Here is a 16,006-nt window from a genome sequence, read left to right on the forward strand (position 1 = left end):
GTAGAAACATAATTGAGTTATATTATATACCATCTATCTACAGTATATCTAATAATAATTCAGCATGGCTGTCATGAGTGTCATTTTGAGGGGATACCCAGAGTGACTGTAGATGATTCTGCTCGTTATCGGTTGCAAGATCAAATCAAATCAAATCAAATCAAATTGTATTTGTCACATACACATGGTTAGCAGATGTTAATGCGAGTGTAGCGAAATGCTTGTGCTTCTAGTTCCGACAATGCAGTAATAACCAACAAGTAATCTAACTAACAATTCCAAAACTACTGTCTTGTACACAGTGTAAGGGGATAAAGAATATGTACGTAAGGATATATGAATGAGTGATGGTACAGGGCAGCATAGGCAAGATACAGTAGATGGTTTCGAGTACAGTATGTACATATGAGATGAGTATGTAAACAAAGTGGCATAGTTAAAGTGGCTAGTGATACATGTATTACATAAGGATACAGTCGATGATATAGAGTACAGTATATACGTATGCATATGAGATGAATAATGTAGGGTAAGTAACATTATATAAGGTAGCATATAAGATACCAGTTGTGTCATTAAATCTATACCTTTTCAAAACTTTCACATGAATACAACCAACTACTGTACCAGAGACAAACAACTACAGGATTACCTGTAAACAATTATGTCTGCAGTTTCCTTTGTCTAGCGGGGGCTGCTCCTCCGTGGGCTCCTCTTCCTCTTTTGTATTTGGCACAAAATGCTGGACTGGTGGCTCTGGCTCTTTCAGCGGTGGTGGAAAAGGTTCTTGTTGTACCGGATGGGGTGCGGCCCAGATGGGGCGCAGATGTATGGTCAAGTCCCTGCAATGGGATATGGGATGGTTGATTTCAATCAACCTGGATTCGTATTATTCTGTACGTAAATCTGATGCATTTTAGTATGATATGTAACGTTTCATATGTTATGTATTCATTTGTGATGTCCATCACCCATTTCGTATGATATGCTACGGATTATATGTATTATATTATATGTATTATGTATTATATTATATGTATTATGTATTATATTATATGTATTATATGTATTATATTATATGTATTATGTATTATATTATATGTATTATGTATTATATTATATGTATTATATGTATTATATTATATGTATTATGTATTATATTATATGTATTATGTATTATATTATATGTATTATATGTATTATGTATTATATTATATGTATTATGTATTATATGTATTATATGTATTATGTATTATATGTTATGAATTTGGCTTAAAAATCCTTCTTTAACCTGTCTCCTCCGCTTCAACTACACTGATTAAAGTGGATTCAACCGGTGACATCGATAAGGAATCATATCTTTCACCTGGGTTTACCTGGTCAGTCTGTGTCATGGAAAGAGCAGCTGTACCTAATGTTTTGTACATGTTCACTGAGTGTGACACCTGCTCTTTCTATGACAAAAACTGACCAGGTGAATCCAGGTGAAAGCTATGATCTGTTATTGATGTCACTTGTTAAATCCACTTTAGTATATTTTGACATTGAAAAAGCATATGATACAATGTGGAGGGAAGGTCTACTGATTAAATTGAATGGAATGGGTATTAGTGGGAGAATGTACACCTGGATTATGGATTTCTTGTTTGACCGAACCTTCCAGGTCAGGGTGGGATCGGAGTTATCAAGAGAATATAGGTTGGAAAATTTAACTACACAGGTTGGTGCTATTAGTCCAATTTTAGTAATGTTGATGATTGATGATCTCTTTCTGGATATCGGACAGGGGGGCCTTATATGCAGATGATGGTTAGTTAAGAGAATATGGAGGCATAGATAGGTCGTGACCGGTCTCACACTCCAGGACAGTAGGTGGCGATGTATGCAGCTGTCAGTTGGTAGCGATTCGCCAATAAAAACTTAAAGAAAAAGACATACAGCGCAAAGATGTTTACAGCTTCGTTAGCGACAGAGTCGTCCATTTTGTTTTAGTTGAGTTGGTTGCTGCATGAATCTCTAGCAAGGACATTATAGGGGTGAGGAAAGAGGTTAGTAATGTAAATTCACATGACCTAGCTACACTATACTATCTATGGGCTCTCGAGTGAAGCAGCGGTCTAAGGCACTACAGACCCTGGTTCGATTCCAGGCTGTATCACAACCGATCGTGATAGGGCGGCGCAGAATTGGCCCAGGGTAGTACGGGTTAGGCCGTCAATATAAATAAGAATTTGTTCTTAACTGACTTGCATAATTTAAATAAAGGTTAAATAAAAAAAACATGATTGTATACAGCTAGTTAGTGTGATGGTGTGACGTCAGACCTAAACTGGTTCTCCAGTAGAACTCTACCTAGCTAGCTAACTTTAAGAAAACTGTTGGATTTTGACCCGTGCGTTGTTTCGCAGTGTATTGTATGTTTATGCTACGCGAGCGATGTCCATGCATGGTCCTGTAATGCAACGAAATAGCGAGCTAGCTAGCTCAGGTGGGGCAATAATGTGTAACTAACTACAGTAAATAGCTAGTTAGCTAACGTTACCACTACTAGGCGGTTAAGTACATTTCTAAACTGAATTCCTTGCCTGTGCATTAATTTCGTATAGATTGGAATTTCTGATCACTGAAGAAGTTGCATGAAAAATGAGTGGAATCAATGTGAAGAAGCTCAAAGTCAACGAGCTGAAGGAGGAGCTTCAGCTGCGAGGCCTGGATACTCGTGGGCTGAAGGCGGATCTCGTCATAAGGTTGCAGTCAGCACTTGAGGCCGAGGCTGCAGGTGAAGGGGATGGGCCACCGATTGCCGATGTTGGGGAGGAGGGGGATCAGCAAACCGATATTGGCGGAGACGCTGGAGATGGTGATGACGGTACAAATATTGGGGGTTCAAAGTGTATGTAGACCGTTGTAAGATTGCACCAATACAGCCACGGCCACTGTTGTTCACAGATTGTTTGCAGATGAAACTGCTGTGCTACTCCAAATATGTAAAACAAGCAGCTTGTGATACTGACACTGTTTTCTTTTTTAGTTAAAGATGATGGGGAAGAAGAAAAATATATTAAGGACAAGGAAGTACAGTTTGTCCCGCAGGCTGATGAGGCGAATGGTGATAACGAACAGAGTGAAGAAGACAGCCGGGATGGGGCGCAGATGTATGGTCAAGTCCCTGCAATGGGATCTGGGATGGTCGATTTCACAGAAGATGTGATGGAGCCACAGATTCCGCAGGCGTATGAGTCAGACAAAAGACCAGAGCCACAGGTGCTAGAACCGGAGATGGAGGAACCTGTGCAACCAGAACCTGTGCAACCAAAGCCTGTACAAAAAGAGCCACTGAAGTCGGAATCAATTGAGCCTGTAGAGATGCCTGAAATTAAGCCAGGTCAGTAATAACTTGTTCATGCTTAGTATATTCTCTCAATTCACACTGTTGCTCAAGCAGTAATTATTGACAACATTGACCTCATTGGTGCAGAGGAGTTTGTGATGAAAGCAGAGTTGAAAAAGGAGCAGGAGCAGTTGAAGGAAGAGAAGGAGTCCCAGCAGCCAAGAGCTCATCATCCAGAGCCAGCCAATGAATGGGAGGCTGAGCAGGCGACCCAGGCCAAAACGGAGGATAACCGACACAACCGTAAGAGGCCATACGATGAAGGCCGTGGCTATGGATACTATGAACATCGGGAGGAAAAAAGGTGTGTTAGAAACATTTTAAGTGGAACAAGTTTGAAATAGGGATGAGGGTTTAAAATAATTTCGCTATTCGAATAGTATCATGAATTTTTGTTGGATATCTGGATATTTGAAATGCATGTGTTGTTTTTTTAAAAACTGCTGTGCGAGGGGAAAGGCTGGTGCTCTATTGCTGCATCTGCGGAGGTGCCTGTGAGATTGGAGCGAGCAGATGGAGGCATAGAGAGCCTCTACTGGAGTACAGCCAAGACTACCAAGCTTGTAGCAGCCACAATGTTATTTATCATCCCATATAACAGTGCCTGTCTTGACTGGAGTAGCCTAGAGAGGCTAGCTACACTGTATAGCTAGTTGAGGCCACATTTAGTGATTTCTCCCCAACTCCATTCGGATAAAACAGCCTACCTGTTGGTTGCTCGTTGTAGCCTACTCCTTCTAATTTCGCTAACTTTTAATTCAGTCCTTTTATTCCGTTTTGCATTGCAATAGTGAACTCTCATTACTCTTGCTACACATTGAGCCGCTTTGATTGGCCAACATACACAACAAGCTACCAACGTGAAGGCTATCAGTCTTTTTTGTTTTATTAAATAAAATATTTGAAATGTCATGGTAGGATACTTGTATGGATACTTGTATGGATACTTGTATGGATACTTGTATGGATACTTGTATGGATACTTGTATGACATGTATCACATGGATATTATAATTTCATTTAGAATAAGCATTTCCAGTGTTAAAACAAGTCCATAAAATGTTTTGGCACAACAAATTATACTCACACAATATTCCAATACTAACGCCCGTTTTGGATATTCCAATAACTGTGCACATCGCTAGTTTGAAAACTACTTCACTAAAGTGTCTTGAAAACATTCTATAGAACTACACCTCTAGCTTATGCTCCACACTCCTGTCACACAGGGGACGTTCTCCCCAGCCTCCAGCAGAGGAAGAGGAAGAAGATTTTGATGACACTCTGGTGGCCATTGATACTTGTGAGTGAAAGTACTATGTTTCGGGATTGTAGTAGGATTTGTTTAAATGGTTTATTATTGACTTTTGATGAGGTCTTGTTTTTTTTGCAGATAATTGCGATCTGCACTTCAAGGTATCACGTGACCGGTATAGTGGATACCCGCTGACCATTGAAGGTTTTGCATACCTGTGGTCAGGTGCACGAGCTTCCTATGGCGTCAACAAAGGGCGAGTCTGCTTTGAAATGAAGGTAGAGTATTTCCTTTTTAAATGAAGTTGCATTTCACTTAGGTGCTTTGCAGATGGAATATTCCTTTTTAATTATTTTTTTGCTGTCAAGTCTCATTCGATTTTTCGGAAGAATAATTTGGTGCATGTTTTTCTTGCCCAGGTAAACGAGGAGATCTCTGTGAAGCACCTTCCCAGCAGTGAGCCTGATCCTCATGTAGTGCGCATTGGCTGGTCTCTGGACACCTGCAACACACAGCTCGGTCAGTTTAAAAAAAAAACGCTTCTGTACTTGAGCTGGAACACTTGGGATTATGTCATTGTTACTATCAATATTTCATGTGATTTGAAACAACACACAAACTCCTGTTTTTACTGCTTATTACAGGTGAAGAACCGTTCTCTTATGGCTATGGAGGAACTGGCAAGAAATCTTCGAAGTGTAAATTTGAGGATTACGGGGAAAAGTTTGGTGAAAACGATGTCCTTGGGTGCTACATTGTAAGTATTTGTGATGGTGCAGAAGATTCACTTAGATTCATCTGACTCATAGAAGCTGAGTACTCAATAAGCCTAAACGTTTTCCTCTCCATGTCTTGTTCAGGACTTCGATAGCGGTGAGGGAGTGGAGATGGCCTTCTCAAAGAACGGCAAGTGGCTAGATGTGGCCTTCCGTGTGTCACGGGAGGAGTTGGCCGAGCGGCCACTCTTTCCCCACGTTCTTGTGAAGAACTGTGCCATTGAGTTCAACTTTGGCCAGAAAGAGGAGCCCTTCTTCCCCCTGCCAGAGGGATACACCTTCATTCAGAACGTCCCTCTGGAGAACAGGATGCGGGGGACTGTTGGGCCTGCCTCCAAGGCTGACTGTGAGGTGAGTGCCAGCCATGTTGGATCATGAATTTTTTTTATTCGTTAGACTAGATTGCTTCTGTCATCAGTAGCTGTGAGGTTCCATGACCAATTGCATGTTTGACCCTCTTGTTTTACCTCAGCTATTGATGATGGTTGGTCTGCCTGCGTCTGGGAAAACCACTTGGGCCTTGAAGCACGCGGAGGAGCACCCTGCAAAGAAATACAACATCCTGGGCACCAACGCCATAATGGAGAAGATGAAGGTCAGTTGTTATCTTTGTTTGAACACAGAATCCTTTAGTCTTGGTCTTTTTTGGTGTCAAGTTCCCCTCTAACGTAATGCAAACCTCCACCCTCAGGTGATGGGGCTGCGGCGTCAGAAGAACTATTCTGGTCGGTGGGATGTCCTGATCCAGCAGGCCACACAGTGTCTGAACAGGCTGATCCAGATCGCTGCCCGCAAGAAGCGTAACTACATCCTGGATCAGGTACTGTCTGATTTCTCATCCCATGCTGTGTTTTTGTGCTCACCCTCCCTCCTTCCCAACCCTGCCCACTGTTGTTCACTGATGCACATGTCCATTAATGCACTCTGTGATGCGGTCTCTCTAGTGTAGAGGCCTCGATCAACATCTGAACTCCTGGAAGTTATCACCCTGAACATGCTGCTGAAAACATTCTTTCTGTTTTGCTTAAATGAAAGCGGTGTTGCAATTGTATGTTTTTACTCAATATTTTTTGAATATCCTCTCTATGTCCTGTTCTTAAAGAGCTATAAGCTGTACAAATAGTCCATGTCTATAATAAGATGTTGAAAAACAAGTAAACACTGCCGGGTGGTGAGTAAGAAATACACCTTCTGTTGTTCGTTAACTGTAAGATTAGTTCAAGTTTAAACTCTCATCACCTCTGATGTATGATAGTTGTTTTATACATACAGACAGCATATGGAACTTTTTTTTTTTATGTTGTATGTTAAATAAATAAGACCTTAAGGTAAGTGAACTAACATGTTTGAATTTTCAGGGCGTTTGCTCAAGTTACTCAAGGTAGGTGAGGTTCTGGACGTTCTAATGGGTGCCACAGTGTGAGTGAGTATTGACAGGTAGGTATTGTCTGTTGTTATTGTCATGAGACAGTTGGGCTATTGACAAAAAGGTAGGTTCTGGTAAGTAAATGGGGACCCTGTTATTGTAGGTGAAATATTACCCAACTTTTAAAAATGCTAAATTATTTGTTGATCTTTTTTTTTAGAGGTCATTATCAGAGCAGTGGTGTAGCAAATACCTGCCACATAGAACAGTTCATTGATTGTCCTTAAGGGTTTACCTGGAGACAATTCAATTGATTTTACAGATTTGTTTTTTCTACTGTTAATTATATGGAAGTGAATGTGAGCTGTGTGGCAGAAGGGATTAATGGGCACATTCATCTATTTGCTCAACCTTGTAAGGGTGCGTTGTAAACATGGCAAAAATGTATTAAAGGATGCAGCATATTTTTGTAATATATATTTTTTTAAACGCAACTGTTATTTTGTAATGTTGAATCTGGCCTTAAGTAGCTAACGCTCTCAGCTTTTCATTGGAAACGTTGACCAGTTGAGAACTTGCAAGAATTTAGCCAATAGATGACTAACATGGGTCCTCAAAGTTCTTTCTCCCAGGAAATGTATTCCAGACACAAAAGTAAGTTGTGAGAGAACCATATGTAGTTCCAGAACAGTATGGGGGGGGGGGGGGTAAAAACTCTCACTTTCACCGTTGCAGGAATCCAATTTCCTTCCTATGGAACGCAAAGCCATAACAAAAGCAGACAAGTGAACAATAATAAACAGCTTCTACTTTTTTCTTGTCAACTTTGCTAGACAAATGTATATGGATCAGCCCAGAGACGAAAAATGCGTCCTTTTGAAGGTTTTCAACGCAAGGCTATTGTAATATGTCCCACGGACGAGGATTTAAAAGAGCGAACGTTAAAGCGAACTGATGAGGAAGGGAAGGATGTGCCCGATCATGCTGTATTAGAAATGAAAGGTAGGAATTCCATGGATAACAAAAATTAAAAAAACCACACAAAGACAATGCATTTCCTATGTTTTTTGTTTGTTTGTTGTTTTATCGAAACTTGGAAGATCCCACCCGTCCCCCGCCCCCCTTCAAAGAGCTATTCCCACTATTTCCCCCTTTATCATCTATCATTCTCTTATTTTTTTTAACAATTTCTTTCATCTTTCTCATTCATCTATTTAGCACTGCAAACTCAGGGTGCAGGGGGATGTCCATTTCAAGTGTTGGTTTGGATTCTGACCCTTGAAGGATGAGATTTTTAATAGATTATCAATTGAACATTTTAACAAAACCATTGGCAGTGCAATTTCCAGTACCAGGGGAGTGGAAGAAAATCCACATTTATTACTTAAGGACTAACTGAGGACATACGCCCACAGGCTATGCTTCCTTCCGTAAGCTATGCTTGTGGTTTACAACTGAAAACTCTACATATTCATCACTCTCCTTAGTTTTGTTATTTTTCTATGGTCTCCTGAGTGGGGCAGCGGTCTAAGGCACTACAGACCCTGGTTCGATTCCAGGCTGTATCATTATTGGGAGTCCCATAGGGCGGCGCACAATTGGCCCAGTGTCGTCCAGGTTAGGGTTTGGCCGTTGTAGGCCGTCATTGTAAATAAGAATTTGTTCTTAACTGACTTGCCTAGTTAAATACAATTCCTCCCTAAACTGGAGCAAATTCTCCCCTGTTCCCTTGAGGTAATGTTTTGCTATAATTCTGGTATAACTCTCCCCCACTTCCCTCTTCCCCTTCGTCCTAGTATTGTCTATCAGATAGTAATAATGATTTTCTTTCTTTCGACGGTGCCGCTATACTCGTCCTGACAACGTCCAACCCCTCTGCTTCCTGTAGCCAACTTTGTGCTCCCAGAAGCTGGTGAGTTTCTTGACGACGTGACCTTCATCGAGCTGAAACGAGAAGAGGCTGACACGCTGGTAAAGCAATACAACGAGGAGGGCCGCAAGGCCGGCCCACCCCCAGACAAACGCTTCGACAACCGCCAAGGAGGATTCCGTGGTCGTGGTGCACCCTACCAGCGCTATGACAACCGTGGTGGTCCCCAAGGGGCAAGGGGAGGCTATCAGAGTCAAGGTGGCAACTTCAGAGGAGGTGAGGTGGAAGGTTTCTGTGGAATTTATTTCGTTTAAATTTTGTATTTTTTTTTGCATGTTAGTGAGCCTACTTAACTGCTTTTGCTTTAAACTTTACAGGGTATAACCATGGAGGCTACCAGCAGAACCGCTGGGGGAGCAACCGTGATGGTGCTGCAGGAGGACAACATGGCTACAACCGCAACCAGCAATCTGGAGTGAGCTACAATCAGCACCGCCAAGGACAATATAACAAGGGAGCCACTGGGAGTTACAGCCAAGGACAGGTAAACTGTGTTAAATGGCATCTCCCTACATGTGGTTCTCCCTCTGGAATTTGTTCCTCTGTCAACTCTTCACCAGTCCTTCAAACTTTCTGACATCGTATGTTTTAATTTGTAGCCACAGACATACAACCAGGGATACAATCAGGGCAACTACAACCAGGGTTACAACTACGGCAGCTACAGCCAGTACCCAGGTTACAGCCAAACTCCTGCCGCCTCCGCTGCTCCTGTTGCCACTGGACAGACCTACAACCAGCAGCAACAGACCTACAACCAGCAGTATCAACAGGTGAGTCGGGCCAACCTAGTTTCTTAGGTTGTCCCATATATCATGTTCACCTGTCTAAAGCTCTGTTGATAATGTCTTGCTCTCTCTGATCCAGTATGCACAGCAGTGGCAGCAGTATTACCAGAACCAGAGCCAATGGAATCAGTACTACAGCCAATATGGAAACTACAGCCAGGGTTCTCAGGGCACACAGTAGGCATAAAGTAGTGCGCTGATGAGACGGATCTCATTCCCTCAGCAGCATTCCATTGCTTATCCTGCCTGCAGGCTAGACCTCTGCCTTTTCATTGTCATACATCTCCTTAATGATTAGCCTGCACTTTCTTATAGCTTACATTTTCAAAAATGTTTAAGGGTCCAGTTTTTCTTCCCTGCCTTTTTAGATACAGGATTTTTATTCTTGCCACGCCACGACGTTAGCATTATGTTTGCAGTAGGTCCTGCAACACTTTAGTAACACGCAGCTTATTTTTCTTGCCTGTTCTCGATGTTGGCTATTTGAAATGAGCAACAGAGGTGTAGTTTAACATGCAGATGTAGGACAGTTTAGTGTTGCGCAGTGAATGTTTGTTTATTAGAGCTCATAAAAGGTAGCTGGGATTTGCATGTGTACATTTCAAATGTGTTTTTAAGAGATGGAATATTTTTGGACAACATTGTTTTTGTTTTCAAATTTTGCTATTGACAAGACATTTTTTAGTTTTAGATCAAAGAACCATAAGTTTTAATGAAACTGGTGGAGTCTGGACTTATTATTCTCGTTTTGATTTAACCATTAATATTTTGCCCATATTTATTGAAATTGAAGACTGACATTTTGATGACTTTTTTTTTTTATAAAAAGAGAGATTGTAAAACCACATTTACCAGCATTTTTCACACCATTTAAAATATTCTGTAACATGTCCCTAAAGTCGTTTTTGAATCTTGTGATCAATAACTAGTTTGTGTGGTTGTAAAACTGTATAAAATGTATGTCAAACAGTATCTGCATATGGTTCTGTGTTCAAACAAAATGTAATCTTTTTGTATTTGAGAATATAATCTGAAGATTTTTACTTCAAAATTTAATCTCTTTTTCTTTCTGTCTTGTTTCCTTGAGTACGGCTCACAAAAGTCCAGATTTTAATTATGGATCATTACAAGAACCACACAGCTATAACATTGGACACTTAAAAGTTAGTGTTTTTAAAGGCACATTGTAAAGAAGTAATTAGGTGGCTTGGGGTTAAACACCTCACTGGGTTAAACTTCCTGTCATTTTCACAGAAACCACTTTTTCCACACTTTCATTGGCTGCCACTACTCTTGCTTAACAAAAAATGTTATTTGTCTCATCTCAAATTTTTTTGATGTACATTGATATAATCATTCCCCCCACCCCCATCATAATGAGGATATTAATAGATGTGAGATGTGTAATGTCATTTTTACTTTTGATATTTGGGGGGGTGTGTTTTGCCCCGATCTAAAACAACAAAAAAATTATTCTGCCCACTTCTCTTTAAAATGTGTTTGCTTCCGGATAGTTAGTACTGTATGTACATATCTAAATCTTACCAAAGGTTGCTTTTGGTTCTCATAAAATACATTAAGGGGTCGTTTCCCCCCAACACCCTACAACACTGCAGGCAACAACTAATATGATTACAAATGCCCTAATGCACATGAGTTAATTGCAATTTAGGTAAATTTAGAACTACACAGAAGTGGATATCTCATATGTCATGTGTGGTGATTTGATACAATTTATTTAACATTCGCATCGGTGCATCATCTTGACTCAATTATCGACATATGGAAACAGGAAGTTACAGTTTCCGTATCTTTGTCAACAAAACATTTGCGAAAGCCTGAATAAGAACATTACTCTCAGTAAGTACAATAGCTAGTTACATGTTTCAGGGTTTTGTGAATATAATGGGGAGAGATAGGAACAATACGCTATATGGGCGAGTATATTGAAAACTGATTAGATAATGTTGACTTATTTATTTTATTATGGTGTCATGCCTCTTCTCACGGATCCCCAGCCCACATGAGCTTATAAAACACTATTTGCTGTAGCAAAGTAAAATGATATATACACACACAGTGCCTTCAGAAAGTACTCATAACGTTACCCCTTGACTTATTCCACATTTTGTGTTACAGCCTGAATTCAAAATGATTTCAATTGTTCTCACCCATCAACACAGAATACTCCATAATGACAAAGTGAAAACATGTTTTTAGAAATGAACAAATGTATTCAATTAAATACAGATATCTAATTTACATAAGTATTCCCACCCCCGAGTCAACACATGTTAGAATCACCTTTGGCAGTGATTATCGCTGTGAGTCTTTCTGGGTAAATCTTTCTCTGCAGACATGGATTGTACAATATTTACACATTTTTAAATTCTTCAAACTTTTAAGTTGGTAATTGCTAGACAGCCATTTACGTATTGCCATATATTTCCCAGCCGATTTAAGTCCAAACTGTAATACGGTTGATGTCAACACCCCTCATCGAATATTTCAAAAAGTGTTAAAATAACGAGATGTATCTACTAATCCAAAGAGGAACAGGCGGGAGCTTGACAGCTAAACATGGAGGAGTCTGCTCTGCTTACAGATGTGTGCCATCAGGTAAGGATGAGACAGACTCCAACGGGAATGTGATATTCAAAGTGTCAGCAGAATTGTGCTGTGGATGCACATTTCTCGCATTGACTTCGGTTCAGGTGGAGTCACGTATTGCTGTGATATGACAGAGCCTCTGCTGGACACCAATCTCAACCCTGAGCAATTGGTAGTTTGTCAAAGGAGGGGGTTGGTTTTCCTCATGACAGTGCTGAAGAATGGCTCAGTTTTATAAGCCTTACTTTTCACTAGGTGATTGTCACATATACATATATTCATACACATAGCTCATATATTATACAGCACCAAATTAATCCGCCTGACTCAAGTCATTGCACGTATCCCTGCCCAAATAGGTACGAACACATATACCCAACAATAAACTGCCCCTCTCAGTTCTCTTGTCTCACGACCCCAGGACACACATAGACATTCCATCGCACGATCACACACACCCAGCCATAAAACTGCCCCTCTCAGTTTTCCCTACCTCACGATCCCCTGACACACAAATACCTTCTTGCATAAACACACACACTTAATCCCCCCCCTCTACTGGTCGGGTGCCCAGAGCAGAAGACTCTGCTGTGCACCAATGGGGCTCCTGCTCTGGCTAGAGCAGGTCTGCCTCCAACCCTTCGGGACCATTCAGAAGGCAACACGACAAGACTCTACCTACTTTATTCAATGTATAAAAACCACTGTAACCCCTGTATAAGCCCCTTTTTCACCTGACTCCCTACTGAGTTATTTGAATAGGTCCGTGCACACTAAAACGGCAGGACAAGATATATTTTGACTCAATAAACTGCCATTTTGCTACAACTGAAATCCACTCTGTCCAGCGTCTGTGATTTGGTCTCAACTCTCCTGTAATTCAATCATCAACATGATTCATTTCTCCATATGTTTTTTAAACCCATTTACAGGCAAATCCATAAGATACATCAAGATCTATTGGAGGACTATTAGTGTCAATGCCAAATGATAATCAAACGTTTTCAGGTTACGCTTCAGTCCTTGGCCTAGGGAGAGAAGAAAAATATGCAATATCGCCTGTATACTAAAAGTAACGTAATATGCAGGCTAAATCTATGTCCACATTAAAAGCACTAGAGCGCAAAGATTGAATTCTAGTCAATGGTGCGCAAACATATTCTCAAATCGGGCAGAACGAGCCAGTGCAGCTCAGAGGCGTGTGCGCAGCACAGAAATGGATTTGGTTCCTATTATCACTTGTAGAGCTGCACGCTCACCACCCTGAGCAGTCTGGGCAAGGCACATATCATATCTGCTAAATATGATAGTGTGATAAGATATTACCTGTCCAACTCTAAGGGCCGTATTCAATCAGCGCCCGGTTTCCCAAAAGCATTTTAAGGCTAAGTACATCGTTAGAGCTTCGTTACATCTCCGAGCTGTTTCCCAAAACAATCGTTAAATTAGCTAGCAAGTGCAAGCTAACTAGCTAAATTGCAATAAACGTTTAATGCTTTTCGACCTGTTCCCAAATTAATATAATTGGTTCAGAGTTTGTTTTGATATTTTAACCTGCGTGTTGTGATCGCGTTTGGTGTTGGGGAACAAAATTAATTCATGCAGCCGGTTTGGATTCGGTGTATAACGCTTGCCTCAGACTACCCATAGAAGTGCATCAGTGGATGCTTTGTTGCCCTCCGGCATCACATATACATATTTAGATCTCCGCTAAACATAACATCACATGGTTTATTTGTCTCTCTGGACCACGGATAACTTCAGAACAAAGTTGACAACAAATACAAAGTTGCCAATGTCTTTGCAATTGATACAAACAAGCGATGTATAAAATATGCTTCAAATGAAAACAGAAATACAATAAACAGTAGTCTATAGGCCTATTTCAATCATATTGAAATACGTTTAATGTTCAATTACGTTATATTTTTCTACTTGTAGGCTGTCTGTAATTTGTCTCAATATATTTCATGATGTGTAGCTTAACATAGTTAAAACATTCCTAAGCCTAAATTCCAAACTATCGGGAAATTGGGCTCGGGCCTGTCAACTGACCTGTATCCTTACAGCCCTAAAATACATATTTTTAGTCAGGAGCAAAGCTTGGCCTCAGATTGTGAGCTCAGGGAAGAGAACAGGAGAGCAACATAATTTTGAGCACTTAAGAGGGCACAGCAAAGTGCAGTGAGGAAGTCAGAACCAGAAGATGAGTACAGCTCCACAGAGTCAGCAAGAAAATTAGTATGAGGACGTCTGTGTAAGTCAGTCAGCATGAACATTTAGCATAATTATATGAAGTGCATATGGATGTAGACTTTTCACAGTAACGCTTATATATCCCAAACATATCTTGTTTAGTTATATTTATTTGTATTGTTAATAGCTATATTAATGATGAACCTTTTTCCATGTTCTCCACAGCTGCGCAGCGCAGTGCACCTTGTATCCCGTCTCTTCCGCTTGCAGCAAGAAAGGACCAGTCTTACATTTTGCTAGTAAAGGCAGGGGGAAAGCATTGCAGTCTACAAGGTATGCTATAGCTGAGTAACTCTGAGTTTTGTGTTTGACTTTAAAAAAAATTAAGATAAAGAGAGAAACTGATTCTCTTCTGTCTCTGTTGACGGTATTGATGGCCGGTGTACCATTCTGTGGGTGGATGGCCAAGAGAAATTGAGGCCCCCACGCCCATGTGGGAGGGCCGGACTGAGGGAGGAGGCAGGTGGCATGGAGGAGGACGTGGAGAGCAACATCAGAACTTTTCTGGAAAAAAAGAAACGCACGACTGAAATTATGTGACAGAATTGATCAAAAATGGAGATAGAAAGACACCCACAAGGGGGGAGATTACATAATTCATGCAGATCCACAAAAGTGGCATCCTGACATTTTACTAAAAGTCAAATTCATAAACATTGTGTAGATTTGAATGTGCACTTTCAATTAAATTGTACTATGTTTGATGATGCATGTGTAAATAAGAATGGACTATAACTGTTTTATATAATATTATTTTTGTTGGACAAATAGGAAGTTGAGTATATGGATACAAGTCATTGTATTTAAAAAAAAAAGATGTGATATATATATATATCTTTACATTTGAATCATTTAGCAGACCCTCTTATCAAGAGCGACTTACAGAAGCAATTAGGGTTAAGTGCCTTGCTCAATGGCACATCCACTGATGTTTCACTTAGTCGGCTCAGGGATTTGAGCCAACAACCTTTCGGTGACTGGCCCAATACTCTTAACCGCTAGGCTACCTACCACCCCGGGAGTGTCTATTCATCGTTTGATTGACATTTCTCAAAATAGAAAGTAATCAAGCTGTATCTGTTTAAATAAAGACAAGTACTTCCTTGTACTTTTTTCTTGTTTTGTCATCATGAGAAAACAACTTGCACAGTAAGATCTGTTAACTTTTATCAAATCAAAATGTATTGGTCACATACTGTACACGTGTTTAGCAGATGTCATTGCGGATGTAGCGAAATGCTTGTGTTTCTAGCTCCGACAGTGCAGTAATATCTAACTATTTCACAACATATACACACAAATCTAAGTAAAGGAATGATGAATTAAGAATATATAAATATATGGATGAGCAATGTCAGAGCGGCATAGACTAAGAGACAGTAGAATAGAATATATACATATGAGATGAGTAGTGCAAGCTATGTAAATATTAAAGTGACGAGTGTTCCATTTATTAAAGTGGCCAGGGATTTCAAGTCTATGTATATAGGCAGCAGCCTCTAATGTGCTAGGGATGGCTATTTAACAGTCTGATGGCCTTGAGATAGAAGCTGTTTTTCAGTCTCTCGGTCCCAGCTTTGATGCACCTGTATTGACCTTGCCTTCTGATGGATAGCGGGGTGAACAAGCAGTGG

At 40.4% G+C, this 16,006-nt stretch overlaps 1 protein-coding gene across 9 annotated transcripts; it reads left to right on the forward strand.

The window, feature by feature from the left end:
* Positions 1-1,922: 1,922 nt before the first annotated feature.
* Positions 1,923-10,557, forward strand: LOC139418577 (heterogeneous nuclear ribonucleoprotein U-like protein 1). Of its 9 annotated transcripts, none has more exons than XM_071168147.1 (17): positions 1,955-2,048; positions 2,409-2,488; positions 2,607-2,893; positions 3,032-3,385; positions 3,479-3,695; positions 4,621-4,694; positions 4,785-4,924; positions 5,066-5,165; positions 5,291-5,403; positions 5,507-5,773; positions 5,895-6,017; positions 6,114-6,242; positions 7,622-7,790; positions 8,677-8,934; positions 9,036-9,202; positions 9,318-9,491; positions 9,586-10,557. In XM_071168147.1, exons 3-17 carry the CDS (start codon positions 2,644-2,646, stop codon positions 9,685-9,687), a joined length of 2,637 nt encoding a protein of 878 aa, XP_071024248.1. In that variant the 5' UTR covers positions 1,955-2,048; positions 2,409-2,488; positions 2,607-2,643; the 3' UTR covers positions 9,688-10,557. The 9 variants fall into 9 exon arrangements, with proteins under 9 accessions (XP_071024246.1, XP_071024249.1, XP_071024247.1 ...); XM_071168150.1 differs by having other exon boundaries at positions 1,987-2,048; positions 2,607-2,869; XM_071168145.1 differs by lacking the exon at positions 2,409-2,488 and having other exon boundaries at positions 1,923-2,048.
* The last annotated feature ends 5,449 nt before the right edge of the window (positions 10,558-16,006 follow it).

This window comes from Oncorhynchus clarkii, chromosome 10 (assembly GCF_045791955.1).
Source record: "Oncorhynchus clarkii lewisi isolate Uvic-CL-2024 chromosome 10, UVic_Ocla_1.0, whole genome shotgun sequence".
NCBI classification, from domain to species: domain Eukaryota; kingdom Metazoa; phylum Chordata; class Actinopteri; order Salmoniformes; family Salmonidae; genus Oncorhynchus; species Oncorhynchus clarkii.

What these genes read in the sequence shown, in the direction of transcription:
- LOC139418577 (XM_071168145.1), top strand. Translation starts at nt 2,644, where the DNA reads ATGAGTGGAATCAATGTGAAGAAGCTCAAAGTCAACGAGCTGAAGGAG. An exon ending in AAATATTGGGGGTTCAAAGT is followed by an intron (nt 2,894 to 3,031) that starts GTATGTAGACCG and finishes TTTCTTTTTTAG; the next exon opens with TTAAAGATGATGGGGAAGAA. An exon ending in TGCTGTATTAGAAATGAAAG is followed by an intron (nt 7,791 to 8,676) that starts GTAGGAATTCCA and finishes TGCTTCCTGTAG; the next exon opens with CCAACTTTGTGCTCCCAGAA.